The sequence below is a fragment of the Thermobia domestica genome, chromosome 6, assembly GCF_964235325.1.
Source record: "Thermobia domestica chromosome 6, izTheDome1.hap1.1, whole genome shotgun sequence".
Lineage (NCBI taxonomy): Eukaryota > Metazoa > Arthropoda > Insecta > Zygentoma > Lepismatidae > Thermobia > Thermobia domestica.
The window spans coordinates 134,359,957-134,377,656 of NC_137459.1; the positions used below are offsets into that span (position 1 = coordinate 134,359,957).

Consider the following 17,700-nt stretch of genomic DNA (forward strand, 5'->3'; position numbering starts at 1 on the left):
ATCAATTTTCCAAAATTAAAGTTATTTGCACTTCCGTTATTATGGAATTTTTATACATATTAAATTACAGATTCTATTAATTTCTAAAGAAATAATAATATAGATCAAATGTGCAATGACTTCTTTTTTAAAATTCTTTATTAATTTTATATATGAAGCTTCTGAACATCATACACTTCTAAGGGGGAAAAATGCATTTTGGAAATATCTGCCAACAGTCCTATTGTATATAATTATTCCATTTTTAAGAGTAATGATACTTACACATATAGGCTTTAAAATAGACACTAGAAATGTTCCTGCATGCCCCACTGAAATTCATCTCTTTGCCACCTGACGGTAGGTTTTTTGATGCTTTATACCTAATGAAATGTGACGCTGGAGTCTAGATTAATTCAGTATATATATTTACATAATTCCCTAAGGACATCTTGTATGTATCTCATTTGGACATATATTCTTGCGTGTTCAGTTAAGTGTTTTTAATAACTTTTCAGATATCTATTGAAGTCTTCAGCTACACATTCCAAGAAAAATATGGAATTTGTTATTATTTGTTAGAGTTTTAGCATCCCTTTTCGGCACCGAGTTGAACCTACAGTTTAAGGTAGATTCCGAACCACCATAATACGTTCAAATTTCAATGTTCTCCAACTGGAAATTGAACCCGGGACCATGTACGCCGTAGACCAGCGGGGAGGTTTCAAGAAGAAGGAATAAGGTATCAACCTGGAACTTATTGATTGTACCATCTTTACAGATACTTGTATGCCTGGTGAATACTTCAGTCATTACAATTGTTCAGGAAATCTAAGTAGAGACTATCTAACCTGTTATATGTGATTTCTTACCCAATATTGTGACTTATTTTATAGGTTACTGAAGACACCATGAGAGATTTATTGTTTGGTAACTATATGGATCCAGACGCCGCTGCCGAGGATAGAAGATACGCAGAAGTTACAGATTTTGCTCAGTTCTATGAAATTGCAATGATGGGCTTAGAGGAATTTAACAGTATGAGCAAGTCGAAGATGGACCTTTGCATATTTAGGTGTGATATCTCTCATTTAATAAATTAATTTCATTTTAACTTACAGTAGCTAATTTTTTTGTATCTTGTTATTGATACATGATACTGGTGCTAAAAGTAAGTCATTTATAGGAATGCCAGATAATGAGCTAAGTAATTACGTAATAACTATCTGCATTTTAGTTTGACTGTTTTAAATATTGAACAGATTTTAGCTGGGGGAGTACAGTAAGAAGTATAATAAGCAATTTATATTATGGCGTACTTATAATTAAGTTTCATTATAATCAGTCTATGACTATCTGAATCGCTGATGATCCGAATCGCTTTCAGAATTTCAGAAAAAAAAAAAGACATAAACGTACTGCGATTCGCGAAATAATGATTCTGTCTACGCGCGCTGTTGTTCTTCCCTCCGCGAAGCTAGTGTAGGCGCAGCGCGAACATGTACTGTACGGTACAGTACATACTGTACTAATGTACAGGGGGCGCGGTGGCTCAGTGGTAGAGCGTTCACCTCCGGTGCTTGGAGTCCCTGGTTCGATCCCAGCTCGCGCCTTGTGGACTTTGTGGTGGACAAACACCGTGCTCGTGGGTTTTCTCGGGGTTCTCCCGTTTCCTCCCACTTTCTTCCTTCCACCATTTTCACTCCTTTCTCATTATCACCGTCTCCTTTAGCCTAACCGGCATAACCGTGGGACGTTAAACTTAAAGATTTCACTGTACTAATGCACAACACTTGTACGTACGCTTACATGTAAATACGTTTAACATGTAAAAGTGTTGCCTTTTCATTTAATAAATTAAAAGCTCTTTTTCTTTAAAAATATTTCCTTTTTCTCCCATTTTCAACATAACACACACACACATATATATCCCTGTATATCTATCTATCTATCTATCTATCTATCTATATATCTATATATATATATATATATATATATATATATATATATAATGTAGCATACAGTACATACAGTAATTAATTAAAATAAACCCTTTTTTCGGAAAAAATCAAATTATCCGAATGGGGTCCAGTCCCAATTGATTCGGATAATTGGAGTTCTACTGCATAATTTTTTAAACTGAGAACTCAAACCAAATATCGTAAGCGTTTGATTGAAACATATTTTCTAATTTCTTTTCTTCTGTATGTGTTCTCAACTTTTATGAAATACAGAGGCGTATCTAGGGTGGGGTAATCATGGCACATGCTCTAGCCACCAGTCCCAGAGAGGCGCAAGATCTATGCCGTGCCTAAAGAATGATGCGCTTAGTGTCACCACTCTTACAACTGTCGGGTTTTGTAGAGCACTTAACTTGAGTGCACCTGATTCACTTATCTGCTTCTGTAGGCCATTTAAACTTGGCGGCTTTGATAGTTGGACCATTTAAACTTGGCGGCTCGTCCCCTGTCGCCCATAATTGTTTCTCGATATTATAGGAACGCCGCGAGTCGCGGTGATGTAGTAGTCTCTCTAATTTTTATTCACTGCCTGATGACAGCCATTCAAAATAACAGTTTTTCTCTTTATTGTTATTTGTCTTTTTCTCGTTTTCATTTTTTCACTTTTTATCTCTGTTTCTTTTACGTTTATCTAAAACTTGGTAACTACGGCATTACTTCTCAATAAGTGTGATACGTATATTAAAGAAAAACATTTTTATTTTTTTCGCCTCAATTGTCGCCCATTAAATCGTCCGTATAATTCTCAGAAACAGTGGTATGCGACTGAGTGTGAGTTCGCATCCTTGCTCTCTAAACCTTTGTAATGGTAACGTAAGATTTGACTTTGTGAACTCCAGGTAGTAATAAAACAAGAGTTCTTTAACCACATTGGAGTTTAGCAGGTTAGCTTATTATTGGAATCAAAGAAAGAGTAACTTTGATCTAATCTAATGATTTTCAATAGACAGAGAATGAAATATGATTTTAACACTTTATGAGAGTCTAGTATTTACAAAACGTTGAGGAGTAAATTTTGTAGTTATAAAAAATTCGATTTTAATTGCAAAATCTCGTGTACGTGTAGTAAGACAATGAAATCTAGCTATTACAGAAAGGGTAGTGTGGCTTCAGGAGAAGGGACTAAAGTTAGACGTAGAAGGTAAAAGACCCAGCAAGCTCTTCGAAGTCTCCTTTAAAGAGACCAAAGCAAAAGCTTCCAAGAAACTCGACGTGTCCGGTGTTTGTTGCATCTCTGCCTCCTACATTAAATTACAAAGGGAATAAACCTCAAATGCATCAGAATAGGTTAAGTCAATGGAATGTGATCTGTTACAGCATTCTACAGGAGATCAAACAGTTGTGGAAGTGGTGACATTGAGAACATTGAGAAGCATGAAGCTACTGATATAAATCCTAGAGCTGTGATACCACAAGTGGTGACATTGGACTTCTGGAATTTGACAAGAACACAGGGAGAGCAGTGCTGACTCGTTGAGGGGGCAGAGACAATACGTCTGGATGTAAAATATTTCCAAAATAGTGAGGGAAATATCTTTCGCACCTGGAAATAATCGCTCAGTGAAGAAAAGTTGGTTTAAAGTAAATTAGCTGGTGGGCGTGACGAGCAAGTTATTTGCTTATGGTCTTCTGGCCTTCTAATTTGAACATTACTTTTATTTCTGCGAAGTGGAATTGTTGGGCCAGTTTGCTGCTTAATGAGAAGTTTATTCATGTATTTATTCATAAGACTACAACAACTCATTGTTTATTTTTGTTATTCAAACCGTGAGAATATTTTGAGAACGACTTTCACGCTCAGTCGAGCTGAAAGCGGTAAAACTGTGTTAGCAAATGAGAACTTTCTTGCAGACGATACGAGTGAAAAGTTAAAACATTTGAGGGCTTTTAGAGTGTGGTTTTACTGAAAATTACCTTGGATTTGAGACTAAATGATCCACACAAGATACAGCGGGAAAGACTGGAAGTCACTCTACAGTCGTTTGTCAATTGTGTTATACTGTGTATCGTTAATGTCCATTCCTGCAGCTAAATAGTGAATACAGTGTTTCGTGTAACATTGTAAAACGTGCCATACATGTTATAACTGATTTCGTGGTTTTTTTTTTTTTTTTTTTTTTTTTTTTTTTTTTCACACAGGTAATTTTCCAGTAATGTAAGTGTGTAGTATGAGCCAATAGTTAAATTAAAATGCATATATCGTCAGTATAAATCTTTGTTATCTTCGTCCATAATATCTCTACAAGATATGTTATCTCACTAAAGTCTTTAAGGTAATATTATTTTGGTTAATGTTTTATTAATATTATTTGTGGTGAAACAAAAGGAAAATTATGGTATTCCTTTTATCTTTTCACATTGAACATTATAACAGCGCCTTTGTAGTGGTAATTTGTGTGAATGCGCATGTGTTCAGTAAACAGGTTTCTCATTGCAAGTGCGTTGGAATGGTCCCAGGTTCGATTGCCGGACTTGGAAAATAATCAGCCGTCAAATAAATATCTATAATATAAGGTCTTGAGTGAAAAATTTGTACCACTTTCACCAAAATAGCATGTACCATTAATGTGCATTTTATTTCTTTCTTAATTTCGCTCTTATTTGATACTATTCGCCGATTTGTACATTGGTGCTTTGATTATAATCAAGTCTTCTTATATCATCTGACCTACTGACAAGATGCATAACTCTTTTTTCTTATTGTGTATTTTATGTGTGTGTATTTCGGTTTCTTGTTACCTAATAATTATTTGTTTTCAAACTTAGGTATGCTTTGGAGCATTTGTCTCGTATCTGCAGAATGCTTGCCATGGGAAATGGCCACGGTTTGCTCGTTGGAGTTGGAGGATCAGGAAGGCAGTCTCTCACGAGGCTTGCAGCAAGCATGTCTGGCTATGCTTATTTTCAACCTGAAATATCCAAGGATTATGGTATGTTATTTTCATGTGCTTAATCGAATATTTCCAGTTTAACGCCCCACGTTTATGCTCTTTAGGCTAAGGGACTAAATCGAATATATTATGGGCCGCGGTGACTCAGTGTAGAGCGCTCACCTCTGGTGAATGGGGTCCTTGGTTCGACCCCAGCTCGCGCCAATAGAGCTTTGTGGTGGACAAACGCCATGTGTGGACAAACACCGTGTGCGTGGGTTTTCTTGGGGTTCTCCCGTTTCCTCCCACTTTCTTCATTCCACCATTTCATTCATTACTCATCATCACCGTCTCCTTTAGCCTAACCGGCATAACCGTGGGACGTAAAACTCAAAGATTTCATTTTATTTTGAAACACCATATGCGTGGGTTTTCTCGGGGTTCTCCCGTTTCCTCCCATTTTTCTCATTCCACCATTTCATTCATTTGTCTTCATCATCGTCTGCTTTAGCCTAGTCGGCATAATCGTGGGACGTAAAACTGAAAGATTTCGAAAATGTATGTGTTTATCAGCCTGTAAATTGTGAGGGTTATTAATAGACATACCAAACTTCCCCGTTTTTTGAATTCATTGATGCTATGGCTTCACTACCATTTAAATAGTAGGGTGACACTGCAATAGTAGGAAATAGTGAGAACAGGAATGTTATATGCATACTGGTTTCTGTTTGAAAATGAAACGAAGCCTAAAATACTAAATATGACAAAATCCCTTTTACCAATAATGATAGTTTATTTGTGGTCCTGGTCCTAGGAACAGCAATCAACAAAACATATCACTGTGTCAGATTGATTACTATTTTCAAGTACGAGTACACTGATAATATACTCAGAAGAATCCGTTCGCTTTGTTTCGTATACTTTTGCATCTGTCAGATTTGCAGAATTTGAGGTTTGTTATTGTAATACCTATCCTAACGTTATATTGTTATAGTATATGAGGATACACGAGAATTGTCATTTGTTTTATCTGTAATTTCTTAATAACCTGTGTAAAACAGACTTTGTACAGTTATTAACATATTTTATTCCGTATCATGTTCTAAAGGTGTGAACCTTTAATAAAATGTGCTAAACAATTTTTATCTTCAAGTTTTCTACTAGTGTTTGGTCATTTAATATGTGCATAATTTCTTAGTGTGTCAAGGTTTAAAACTATTACGCATTGTTTATATGTACAGAAGTAAAGGCGGTAATGTCGTATCTAATTTTGAAACGTAAATGTTTAATGAATCAGTAAGTGCTTTTGGTGCGGAAGATACGATTTCGATTTCGGTGGAAGTTCATGTGGTTCGAATCCCACGTTAAACTGTAAGTCGACGTCTCATATTGTCTTTGTACTGAGAGGGACGCTAAACTTCAATTCAACCAAAAGTATTTAATGAAGCTTTTATATAATCTCTATTTACAGATGCAAACTCTTGTTTGGATTTAACAAAACTTTGTACAAAGAAATATACGCGTCAGTGTTTTGGTATTGGGTTAAAAGAAGGCCTAAAACTTTTTAGCATCCCTATATATTAGCTTTACACGTTTTTTAGACATAAGATTTTCACCGAATTGTTATTTCTAAGTCTCCTGTATTTTAAGCTTTTTCGAGGTTTATACCATTTTTACAATACTGATTTACTTACTTCTCGCTGCTACTTCCCTGGGTGGGCTTTGGCCTCGTGAACAATTTGCGTCCATTCCTTGCTGCTTCTCATCTTATCTCACCATCCTTTCACTTTCGTAGTCGTTAAGTCGTTCATTACATCATCCGCTAATCTTAGTCTTCGCCGTCCTCTTCTCCTTCCCGTGTAGAATCTTCCTTTACATACTTTCTTGAACATTGCCGTGTCTGCCATCATTTCTACATGACTTGGCCACTATATTCTCTATATGTTGATGAATTTTACTAGGTCTTTTTTCTTAATTAGTATGTCGAGTTCATCTTTGTATCTTATTCTCCATTCACCAGTCTTCCTTCACTGGTCCATATATCTTAGTATTTTTCGCTCAAATTTCCTTTGACTCTCTACGTCTTTCGTCGTTAGTACCCAGTTTCTGACCCATATGTCACTAGTGGTGTAACCAATGTTTTATATATCAATATTTGTGCTGTTTTAAATATTAATTTACTTCTTAACAATTTCATGTTGGCATAATACGCTTTATTTCTTGACTTATTCTACCCTGGATACAGGTACTTACTCTATTGCTTCTATCGATTAGATTTCCCAAATATTTGAAGATTTTTACTCCCTTAAATACCTTTTCTCTGATGTTCAAGCTTTTTGTATCTACTTCCCTTCCTGGAGTTACCATTTCCATATATTTTGTCTTTGATTCATTTATTTCAAGTTCCATTATTTTGGCGTTTGTTTTCAGTTCTTGATACACTTGTACTAATCTGTCCCTTGTTCTGGTTATAATGACTGTATCATGTGCATATGCGCATATGTTGCAGGATGTTATACATTTAGTACCGCCCTGTTTAATGCCCTTAACAGTCTGATACAAAGCCAAGATGAATAGCGTTGTTGATAAGCTATCTCATTGTTTCATTCCTTGATCAAAGTGAAGGATGTCAGTTAATTTGTTGTTTGATTTTCACCCTTCTTTATATGCAATCTATGGTTATTTTTGTTAATCTACTTAATTTCAGTGCAATTTGATGCTTGTTGTAGTTCTGTATTGACTATACTATCAAACGCTTGTTAGAAATCGATGAACAGAATGTGTAATTCCGATTCATGTTCAATGTGTTTCTCTATTTGACCGATTACAATTAAAAAAAAAAAAAAAATCTGCTATACTTTTATTTGTTCGGAATCCGCACTGGTATTCTCCTATTATTTCTCTCTCTATCTTCTTAATTCTTTCGCTCTGGATATTGTAGAAAATCTTATAGACTATATTGAGGAGAGTGGCACCTCTATACTTCGAGCAATCTAGTTTGTCCTCTTTCTTTCATATTAGGCAGATAATCAGAATCTTCTGTCATCGTTTCCTTTTCCCATGTTTGTTAGATCAGCTTAGTTATTGTTTCTGTTATTCCCTCTCCTCCATTCTTTATCAATTCGATTGTGATGTTATCTTCCCCCAGACGCTTTGTTATTCTTTATTCTCTGTATGGATTTTACTACTTCTTCCTATGTAGGTGGGTGGGTAAGTGTGTCTGCCTTCATCTCCCTGTTGTTCTTTCTCATCTATTTGGTTCGATTCCTCGTGCCCGTTCATTTCCTGTTCATTGTTTATCAGTTCTCTGAAACATTCTTCTCATCTCTTCAGCACTTTTCATTCTTGTATTATTATTTGTCCATTCTTGTCTTTGCAGTTCTTCACTTCAGTTTGGAATGTGTTATTCACTCTGTTGATCGCTTTATAAAAGTTTCTTCTTTCATTCTGTTTATCTACCTGGGTAATATCTCTATTTTATTTACTTGCCCCTTAAGATACTCTTTCTTTTTCTTCCTAATATTTTGTTGTTTTTCTTCCGCATTTCTCAATAATATTCGCAGTTCGCTCTCGTATTCCTTTGTAACATTTTCTTTCCTGCTTTATTCTTTTCTCGGATACTATTGACACCCTCGTCATCAGTTTAATGTGGATATGATAGAGATTTTTAGGAATACCAGTGAAGACGTCTAAAGGAAAAAAGAAGCGTTTATTGTTTCAAGCTTTGAACAGAATAAAAAATGGCATCGGATAAAGTCATAATTGCCTGTCTAACGACTTAAGAAAAATTTTGTTAAACTTTTATTCTGTAATTAAACATTAATTGTATCATTTCAGTTGAACAACAACTTCTTGTTTCCTCTCTCGCCATCAGCTTACCGCTACGAATTGACAGCATCTATGGTATTTCTGTTGCAACTGACTTACATTTTTTTTTCCTTATAGATAATTTAAGAGTAGTTTAAGCATAAAAGAATGTGTGATTAGTATTATACTGATTTAGTTTTGTGGAAGAAAGTGATTCATGATAGTATTACAACTAATACGCGCATACAAGCAAAAAGAAAGGAAAAAATGGTTGAACATCTACACAAACATGCTATAACCACACGGTACCAACCAAGTACTCAGTATTCCAAAATCCTGATGTCATAGCCTTTTGGAGTACTCTAGACAATAAAACAATACGTATTGAGGTATAGTTTTTATTCCGTATTAGTGAGAAAGAGAATCTAACATTTATCAGAATTCTTCTGCATGAAAGTTTTCTTATGATGGTCATATTCTCATTAATTCACGTCTCTCTTTTTTAGGCACTAACGAACTTCGAGAAGATATTAAGAAAGTATTAAAAATAGCTGGCGGAATGGGTAAACCAGCTGTATGGGTGATGTCTGACAGTCAAATAAAGGAAGAAGCGTTTTTACAAGATATCGATTCCCTCTTGAACTCGGGGGAAGTTCCAAACATCTATCAACCAGATGAAAAGCAGGAAATACTAGAGGTATTATTATTATTATTATTATTAGTAGTAGTAGTAATAATAATAATAATAATAATAATAATAATAATAATAATAATAATAATAATAATAATAATAATAATAATAATAATAATAATAATAATATTGACGTAAATAGTAGCGTGAAACGAATTGAAATTTTAGATCATTCTGAATGAACCAAAATAAGAAATAAAAAGTTGAATATTTTATGAACGACTCTTCTGTTAAGTGTTTACTTTACAGTTATCTGAATTCTTTAGACTTTATCATGTAAGACGTATAAAATTAAGTGCTTTGTAAATGTTTGATGAAGAAACCTCATAGAATTGTTTTAGACGTAACAGACATATGAAGAAGAATGCTTAAAGAACTATGTCATGTTTTGTTTAAAATTTAAAGGTGAACTTGCGAAAGTAGCCTTGTTGCTTAAGTTGCGTCATCTTCTGTGATTGATTTCACTTAACCGGTATTACGAGTATTTTAAGTTCATTGGAAAATTCAGATATTGCAGTTAGGTTCGACTTATGTTCAAAAAATAATCTGTGATCATCTTTCGCTGTAATACTCATTTTAACTTTCCTTCATTTTTATATTTTCAATACACTGTTGCAATCCAGTAATAAATAAATAAATAAATGTATTCAGTATTTAGATTTAGTTAGTTAGAATTAGATTAAGATTTAGGGTTTCATTAACTGTTAAATTAGTAAATGATGTACAGGCTATGACGAAAGGAAAGAACACGTTATATATAAAATATTTTCTTTTCTTTTGTCGATAACTGTACATAGATTGATAGTAGATCTTTTTCTACTTTTTGTTGTAGGTATTGTGCGGTGCAAGAATTTTATACTATTTCTTTCTCATTCTAGATGGTCACTTTAGCTGCTCAGGGCGGTGTTAGAACTAAGGATGTTAGCGCATTAGCAGTGTTCAGGTTTTTTATCAATAGATGCAAGGACAAGCTTCATATTTTATTGTGCTTCAGTCCTCTAGGAGCTGCTTTCAGAAATCGAATAAGATTGTTTCCATCTCTGATAAATTGTTGTACCATTGATTGGTTCCACGTAAGTATATATTGTTTCCTTATATCAGCTTTGAGTTTAACTGTTTGTGTATATCTTGTTTGGGAGAAATAATTCTCGTACTGTTCATCAACCAAAGTCCAGATTATATACTTATAGTTTGTTCAGTGATCCATATTTAATCTTTAAGATCATATTCATATGCTATGTGGTTGAATTCTTGTACAAGAAGGTTTTCGATCATGTGCATCTTAATGTAATGAACTACGGAATTGTGTTCGATGCTTTTTCGTAGGTAGTGTGCGTCTAAGGTTAATTGAGCAGTTTTTATCTTAAACTCTCACTTTTAACTGAGCTCTTTTTTACTACGTCACAAAATTTGAAACTAACTAGTGATTCTGTGCATTGTAGAAGCGAGCGATATTTTTAATTCAACATTTTCATTGCATAAAAATATGCGCTATATTGCATCAAACTCGACTATAATTTTTACGAAAAATATGTGATGGTGAACTAATTTTCGCAGTTGAAAGAAGGGAAGGGGAAATTTATCAAAATATCCCGCTAGTGCCGAAAGTTGTTTTAGCAGTTTGGGCCTTTTTCCACCTGACATTGCACTTTTTTTTGTGCACAGTAAACTTACACCTTCTCTATATGAGATTAAGGAAGAAAGAAAAAAAGTTACGTTAAAGTTATGCGAACTTAACGTAACGGGACCATAGCCACTCCAATTTCTGTCACTATCTTGGGATATATCAAAAATTCCGTACTTCCGTCAAAAAAAAAAAAAAAAAAAAAAAAAAGCTAAATTTAATTATATTATACTTCCTCCAACCATATTTTATAAATATGAAGGTGCCAGATAAATAATTCTTGTTTTAGAATTATGCCTTCCCCTTTAGATCATCACTGGAGAATACTTGCATTTTGTAACGTTTCACTCTTACTTTTAACTAACCGTTAAAAATACTTTTACCTTTGTGTTACAATTATTGCCCACAATTTGAGTAAGTTAACACGATCCAGCACCTTAATTTTTACTCATAATTGCAAGAGAAATTAGGCACATCAAATGCATATCACAATTAACTTTTATTCTCAAAACTCCATGAATAATTTTTCTGCTGTCATAGCAGCACGAAACAAATAACTATATTTTGTTACTGTAACTATCGTTACATGATTATCAATCTATCTCAACATATATTCTACATTTTTCTTCTTCTTCTTCACGGCGGGAGCTCATGTGGTTCGGATTCCACGTTAATCAGTAGGTCCACGTCTCATATAGCCTCGCTGCTGAAAGGGACGCTAAACTGAAATTCAATTCAATTCAAATTCTTCTTCTTCACAACATATTGTGCACTTTTAAGCACCGTTGTCCAAAATTGCTACAATTAGAAATGGAAGTAATTTATAGATATCAGATATACAATATCGTTGTAATTTAAACACAGATTTGCAGTAGGAATTGATCTTTTGTCCTATAGAAAAAACACAGAAAGATTAAGTGTGGCCAGGCCAATTGTAAAGAGTATCGAAAATTCGTTTTGATCATTGTAAAAATTATGTTCCAGTGTTATAACAGCAGTCCTAAATGTGTTAAGGTAAATTTTACTTTTCTTGAACTCCCAGAATATTCATTGTTTCATCTTACCCATTTTCAATAACCTCCGTTTCCTTTATACTATGAGGCAAAATCACCAAGAGAACACTGCAATATACACTGATAATAACATTAATGATATCTTTACTAATGTAGCGTAGGATCCTTACTAGCTCATCGAAGTGCCACAACAAGACGTGGCATCGATCCAACAAGTAAACGGAAGACTTCTGAAGAGATACAATATATTGAGCCATTTAAACATCCGGCCACGTCTACCTATTATTTATAGATGGAGGTTGTAGGCACGAATAAACCTTTCCACGGTGCCCCGTAAATGCCCCATAGGGTATATATTGAGCAAACATGGAGGCGGATGAAGAGAGGACATTAGTATTCGGAAATCTTCAGAATACTGCACGAGTCAATTCTGGTTAGCGTCTGCCCGATGAAATGTGTATTATTCTTTGGAGTATCACATTATGTTAGAAGTACATGAAGTTCATGTAGGATGCAAACTTTCATCAAGCAGCTTAACATAGTGGTCACCACTCCTAACAGGTGTTGCGAGATCACTGGATCCAATCTAGAGTGACAACACACCATACATCATCTGTACAGAACCACCAGAAACCTCAGGGTGCCTTGTTGACGACGATTGAGTTGGTACAACTGAAATGTCCAATTTACATCTGCTAGAAAATCATCTCTAACGCAACCAATGTATATACGAATGTCATTCGTACGATGTTACAAATCCGTACATGTTCAAAAATAGTGTAGGGTCCCCAGATAGTCAAGAGGCAGTCTGCTCTTGAACAGAATCATGTAAAAGTTTACGATGGAGAACACACATTTGTGGAGGATGTTTCTTTCTTGGTTCGAACTGAGACATTCTGCACATTTAGGTGCGAAAATTATCAACAATGTAGTGGTGAATTAACTTATCATATGCCGTTTGTTCGTGAAATTTCATGCCGGTGACAACATTGAAAAGTGAATTCCGTGGCCACCGATCAACAGCATGTTTTGATAAGTTTCTTAGGAATAACGTTGAAACGGCCCCTCGGAAAAGTCGAATTAGACATATACCATGCGACTGTCGTTCGGTGGTTCCGTGCAATCGGCAAGGTGAAAAAGTTGGACTTATGGGTATTACATGAGTTAATACTGGCAAACAAGTCGTCGTCTGGAGGTGTTCAGTTCTCTGGAAATGTATGGAATCGCCGGAAAGGTTGCTGCATCTGATTGTCACTTCTGATGAAAAATGGATTAGAATGGTAATCGTAAGCAGTCAGGACAATGGCTGGATCGTGAGCAACGTCCAGAACGGTGTCCGGAGCAACCCTTCCACCTTAGAAGGTTTTGTTGCTGATATGGTGGTATATGGTGAAGTGGTCCATTTTGTCTTTCTCCGTTAAGGTGAAACTATTAGTGCTGATCGTTACAATGTAAAACTCCATGAAACGCACAAGAAACTTGTCCGCTAACACCCTGAGATTCTCATGTTGCACAACAGTGAAAGCTCAAAGACGATACAGACTCTCCATGAGTTGCAGTATGAAACCTTTCACACCCACTGTATTCTCCTGCCGTCTCTCCCACCGACAGCACCTCTCCCAGTATCACGACCACTATTTGGCACGGAAGACTTTTCCCTGATGATCGGGCGGTGCAACATGCGGTTAGGGAATTCTTCACATTGCAGACTCCAGACTTCTTTCATCATGAAATCCAATCGTTGACTGAGCGATGGCAAAAGTGTGTTGCTGCAGCCAGAGCTACTTTAACTAACAAGATATTGTAGTTTACAGTTTCTTTAGTCATTTAAAGTGACATAGTCAGTCGGACACTTCAGTCGCATCAAAATCGATTTTTTTTTTTTTTTTTTTTTACTGAAGTTGGAGTTGATTTTTTAAAGACATGAGATTGATTCTAGTCCTTATCCTTGGCAGATTTCATTCCCAAACGAAAGGGTTATTTTCTAAAGCTGGAGGACACTACATTCCTAGTTTCATTAAAATCAGATGAGCTTTATGAAATTTATCGTGGGTTACAAATGCCGGTTGAGTCAAACTGTAGAAGCTCGTTTACGGCTGCTTTAATTAGAAAGTTGTTCAGATCATTGACTAAGGTGTGGCTTTTACGTTATAGTTTGTCAAATTCCGCAAAGAAGAATTATCGTTGGAGTATAAAACCCACGGTTGATAGTGTTGTGAAATGTGGTTCGTAGAAAGTAGTTGAAGTTGACGCTGAGCTATATAGCCTCATGGCAGCAATGTAAGTTGATGTCCTCGCTCCAATGCTGTTGATTTTTGAAGGCTGTGGAAAAGATGAAAAGTTAGCGAGAGATGAATGTCATACAAGTTAAAAAGTCAACAAGAAAATAGATTTTTTTTTGTGTGTGTGTGTAAATACAGGCGAGAAAATTTTCTTAGCACTATCATTGTGACGGAGCTTGAATGATTTAAACAGACCTTGGTAAATACCATATCAAAAGGATACTGGTGAGTTTACCAGCGTCTGAAGTCAATTCTTACTCTATGGAAGGGTTAGAAAGTGATGTAGAACATATGATTTACTGTAACATTCTAGTTACGAATGTAAACTGCTGCTTGATTTATTCCAAATAGATTTTCTTAAAACTTATCTCTTACATTTAAACAAATACAGCTTTATTTTTTATTAAAATTGTTTAATATTCATGTTTTAATACTTTTCCATAGGCGTACAAACCGTTGTGCTTTGAAGGCAAAGAATATAAGTCAGAGGTGGGAATAGTATTTAATATGAAATCGCATGGCTCAGAAAACAGCACTTATCTTTCGTGAACTCCACTTTGAATGAGCACAATGTAATAAACTAGTGGAAAGTAAAAATAAAGCATGAATTACTTTGACATGTAAATCAATAATTTGTACAATATTAATATGTGTACACGTCTTCAAGATGTGCATGATTCATCTAAGAGCGCACGTGTTGCATGTGTGACCATGACCATGATTTATTGCCTTCCGTACAGATCTGTTCCTTTACACACTCTGTTCTTTAGGTTAAATCTTATATTCTTAAGAAGGCATGTTTAGTACTCCTAGAGAAGTATTTATTTTATGGCTTTGTTACTTATAGGTTTAGTTCACATAGAAAAATTTTGAAGTTATATTATGCCAATTTCTACACACTTTGGTAACTTCGAAGAGTTTTTAACTTTGTTAATATTTGAGTTTAAATGTAGAAACTTTGTTGAGTTTAACATTTCATAATTATTATCAAAATTTTATTAAAATTCAAAGAGGGAAAGTTTGTAAATGAAGGTTTGCTGTTCGGTCTGATCGGAAGTGATTCACAAGTGAATTAAAGGTGGTAAATATCAATAGTAATATTAAGTTTATCATTTCAAATAATTTCTTGCAAGAGATTTGCAGACTGGATTTAAAAAAAATGGTGTTCATTCTTATTCTGGTTATATTCTTTCTATTTCATATGTATTCTGATAATTGTATGTAATTATTTACGCATCTTATGGTATCTTGTACTTCATATTAGGTTTCATTTGTATCTTATTTTCATGTCATATTCAAAGTTTAGTAATAACCATAATTTTACAGGCTTGGCCAGAGGACGCTCTCGAGAAAGTTGCGCAGAAATTTATGGAGAAAGTTGAGGTTGAAGATGAAGTCAAAAAACAAGCTGTTGATGCCTGTAAATTTTTCCATGTTACTGCGAGGTAAGTATTGTTGCTGTAAAGTGGTAGTATGTATTAGTTTATCATTCCATAGGCACCATCTTTGTGCAGAAATAACTTCTTTCGTGAGACACGAAAGATATTTCAATATTTAGAAAACTAAACATTAAATTTAGCATGTGTGGTTCGTGGTCATAAATATCTCTTTGCACCACAAAAATTACTTGCTCTTGGTTCGAAGGAAAATAGAGATAAAATATTTTCGTAACATTTACCTCGGATAGATATTTTCCATTTCTTCGATTAATGTGTGATAGATATTTCAATCTTAATCTTCGAACAATATAGTGTAAGTGGTTAAAATAAATAAATAAAATCCTTTTATTAAGCTTTGAGGAAAAGAATAAAATGAATGTCAGTGCTTTGTACACGGTGCAATGTTGGTTCTAGTAATATATTTACAGAAATAGTAATTTCTAGAGAAGTATTTACCTTTGCTTGAACAATGCAGTATGTAGCATTTTTAACAAACTCACAAATATCAAAATGTTTTGAATTGATTAGATAATTAAGATGTACTTAAAGCCTAATTCTTGATCAGAGTCTGTGTGTCATAACGGGAAAATCCTGTGTATGTGGATTTCGTAATGTTGCCCCTGTTTCCTCCTACTTATTCTTGAGACAATTATTTCATCATTCATTTTATATTTATTCTAATCTCTTTTAGCGTAAAGGGCATAATTGAAGGATATTAAACTAGAAATTTCATTTCATTCAGTAAAATTATTAACAGTTTTATTATAACAATAGATTTGCAACTAAAGTACATAGAGAGACCACAGCAGGCATTACCAAATTGACAACACGTCTTCACATTTTAACAGAATGAAAGACTAACGATTGGGATTTTTTTTTTTTTTTTTTTTTTACTAAAGCCTGCATTTAAAAAAAAAAACTGCAAATTATTAAAGTTGGACAGAGACTTAGAAACAGAGAAAGGATTCTTAATTGATATAGGTAAAAGAAACAGATGTGACCAATTCATATTAAATAATTGGGTGCAGGAAACAAAACGTACATTCAAGTCAACGTACAAGGTCCCACCAACCTGAAAAACCGTGAACAATCAGGGAATTCAGCTTGTAGAAAGTCCTGGGAAGATCAGGGAATTTCATGAAAAACTGAAAGACCTGTATGTTTTTGAATTTTAATTGTGAATTTTTACTTAGAACTTATTTCTTTTTGCCTTACACGACTGTTTAGAAGTTTTTTATATATATAAAATAAATTAGTTTGTTTTCCAAAACTTTTCTACCTACACATACACTGTATACATGCTTAGTAAATGAGGAATCCACTGGTCGGGAACATACGGTAGATTTTTACAGTATATATATATAAACCTAGAAATTAGTAAATCGTGACCTGGAAAACTTAGAAAAGTCGGGGAATTCGTTCTCGCCAAATAAATGGGAACCTTATCATTGCACAGAAAATATAAACAGGGAATACGGATAGGAATTTCATAACATTCAAACATCTCCTTACAAACAGTTTGTGTAAGTAAGAGTTAAAAACACATAAGGGATTTAAAAAATGCACTAGACCAGACATTGTACATTAAACACTGCTCAAGAGAACTAAAATAAATGTTTGTTTTTCATTGTCGATATTTTCAATATAAGATTATAATTCAACGTTCTAGTATAAGTAAATATAAGAAAATTTTCACAGTATAATACTTGGGAACACGTGCATTCAGTTGCTTTCAGGGATTTACTAAGGTTGTACTAAGGACTATAAGTTTTTTGTTACGTTGTGTGAAAATTCTTTACACTTTATATATATATATATATATATATATATATATATATATATATATATATATATTTTCTATTGACACGTTAGCCGTGAAGGGTCTTAAGATTGCTTACATGTAAAGTAAAATTCGTCCCCCCTTTTGAGACAGACCGCGAAGACCCAAGGGCTGTATGTGATAGTAAAGCCACC

The 17,700-nt window shown here is 34.4% G+C and overlaps 1 protein-coding gene across 2 annotated transcripts in view; it reads left to right on the plus strand.

The window, feature by feature from the left end:
* The window catches only part of Dhc62B (Dynein heavy chain at 62B), a 321,508-nt gene that overhangs the window by 196,718 nt on the left and 107,090 nt on the right, over positions 1 to 17,700 (plus strand). Inside the window, exons 39-44 of one of the 2 annotated variants that reach the window (XM_081762141.1) lie at positions 876 to 1,054; positions 4,767 to 4,930; positions 9,184 to 9,374; positions 10,247 to 10,441; positions 14,732 to 14,776; positions 15,614 to 15,732. In XM_081762141.1, the coding sequence (XP_081618267.1) occupies positions 876 to 1,054; positions 4,767 to 4,930; positions 9,184 to 9,374; positions 10,247 to 10,441; positions 14,732 to 14,776; positions 15,614 to 15,732 (893 nt within the window). The remainder of the gene's footprint in view (positions 1 to 875; positions 1,055 to 4,766; positions 4,931 to 9,183; positions 9,375 to 10,246; positions 10,442 to 14,731; positions 14,777 to 15,613; positions 15,733 to 17,700) is intronic. The other variant, XM_081762142.1, reaches the window with a different exon arrangement.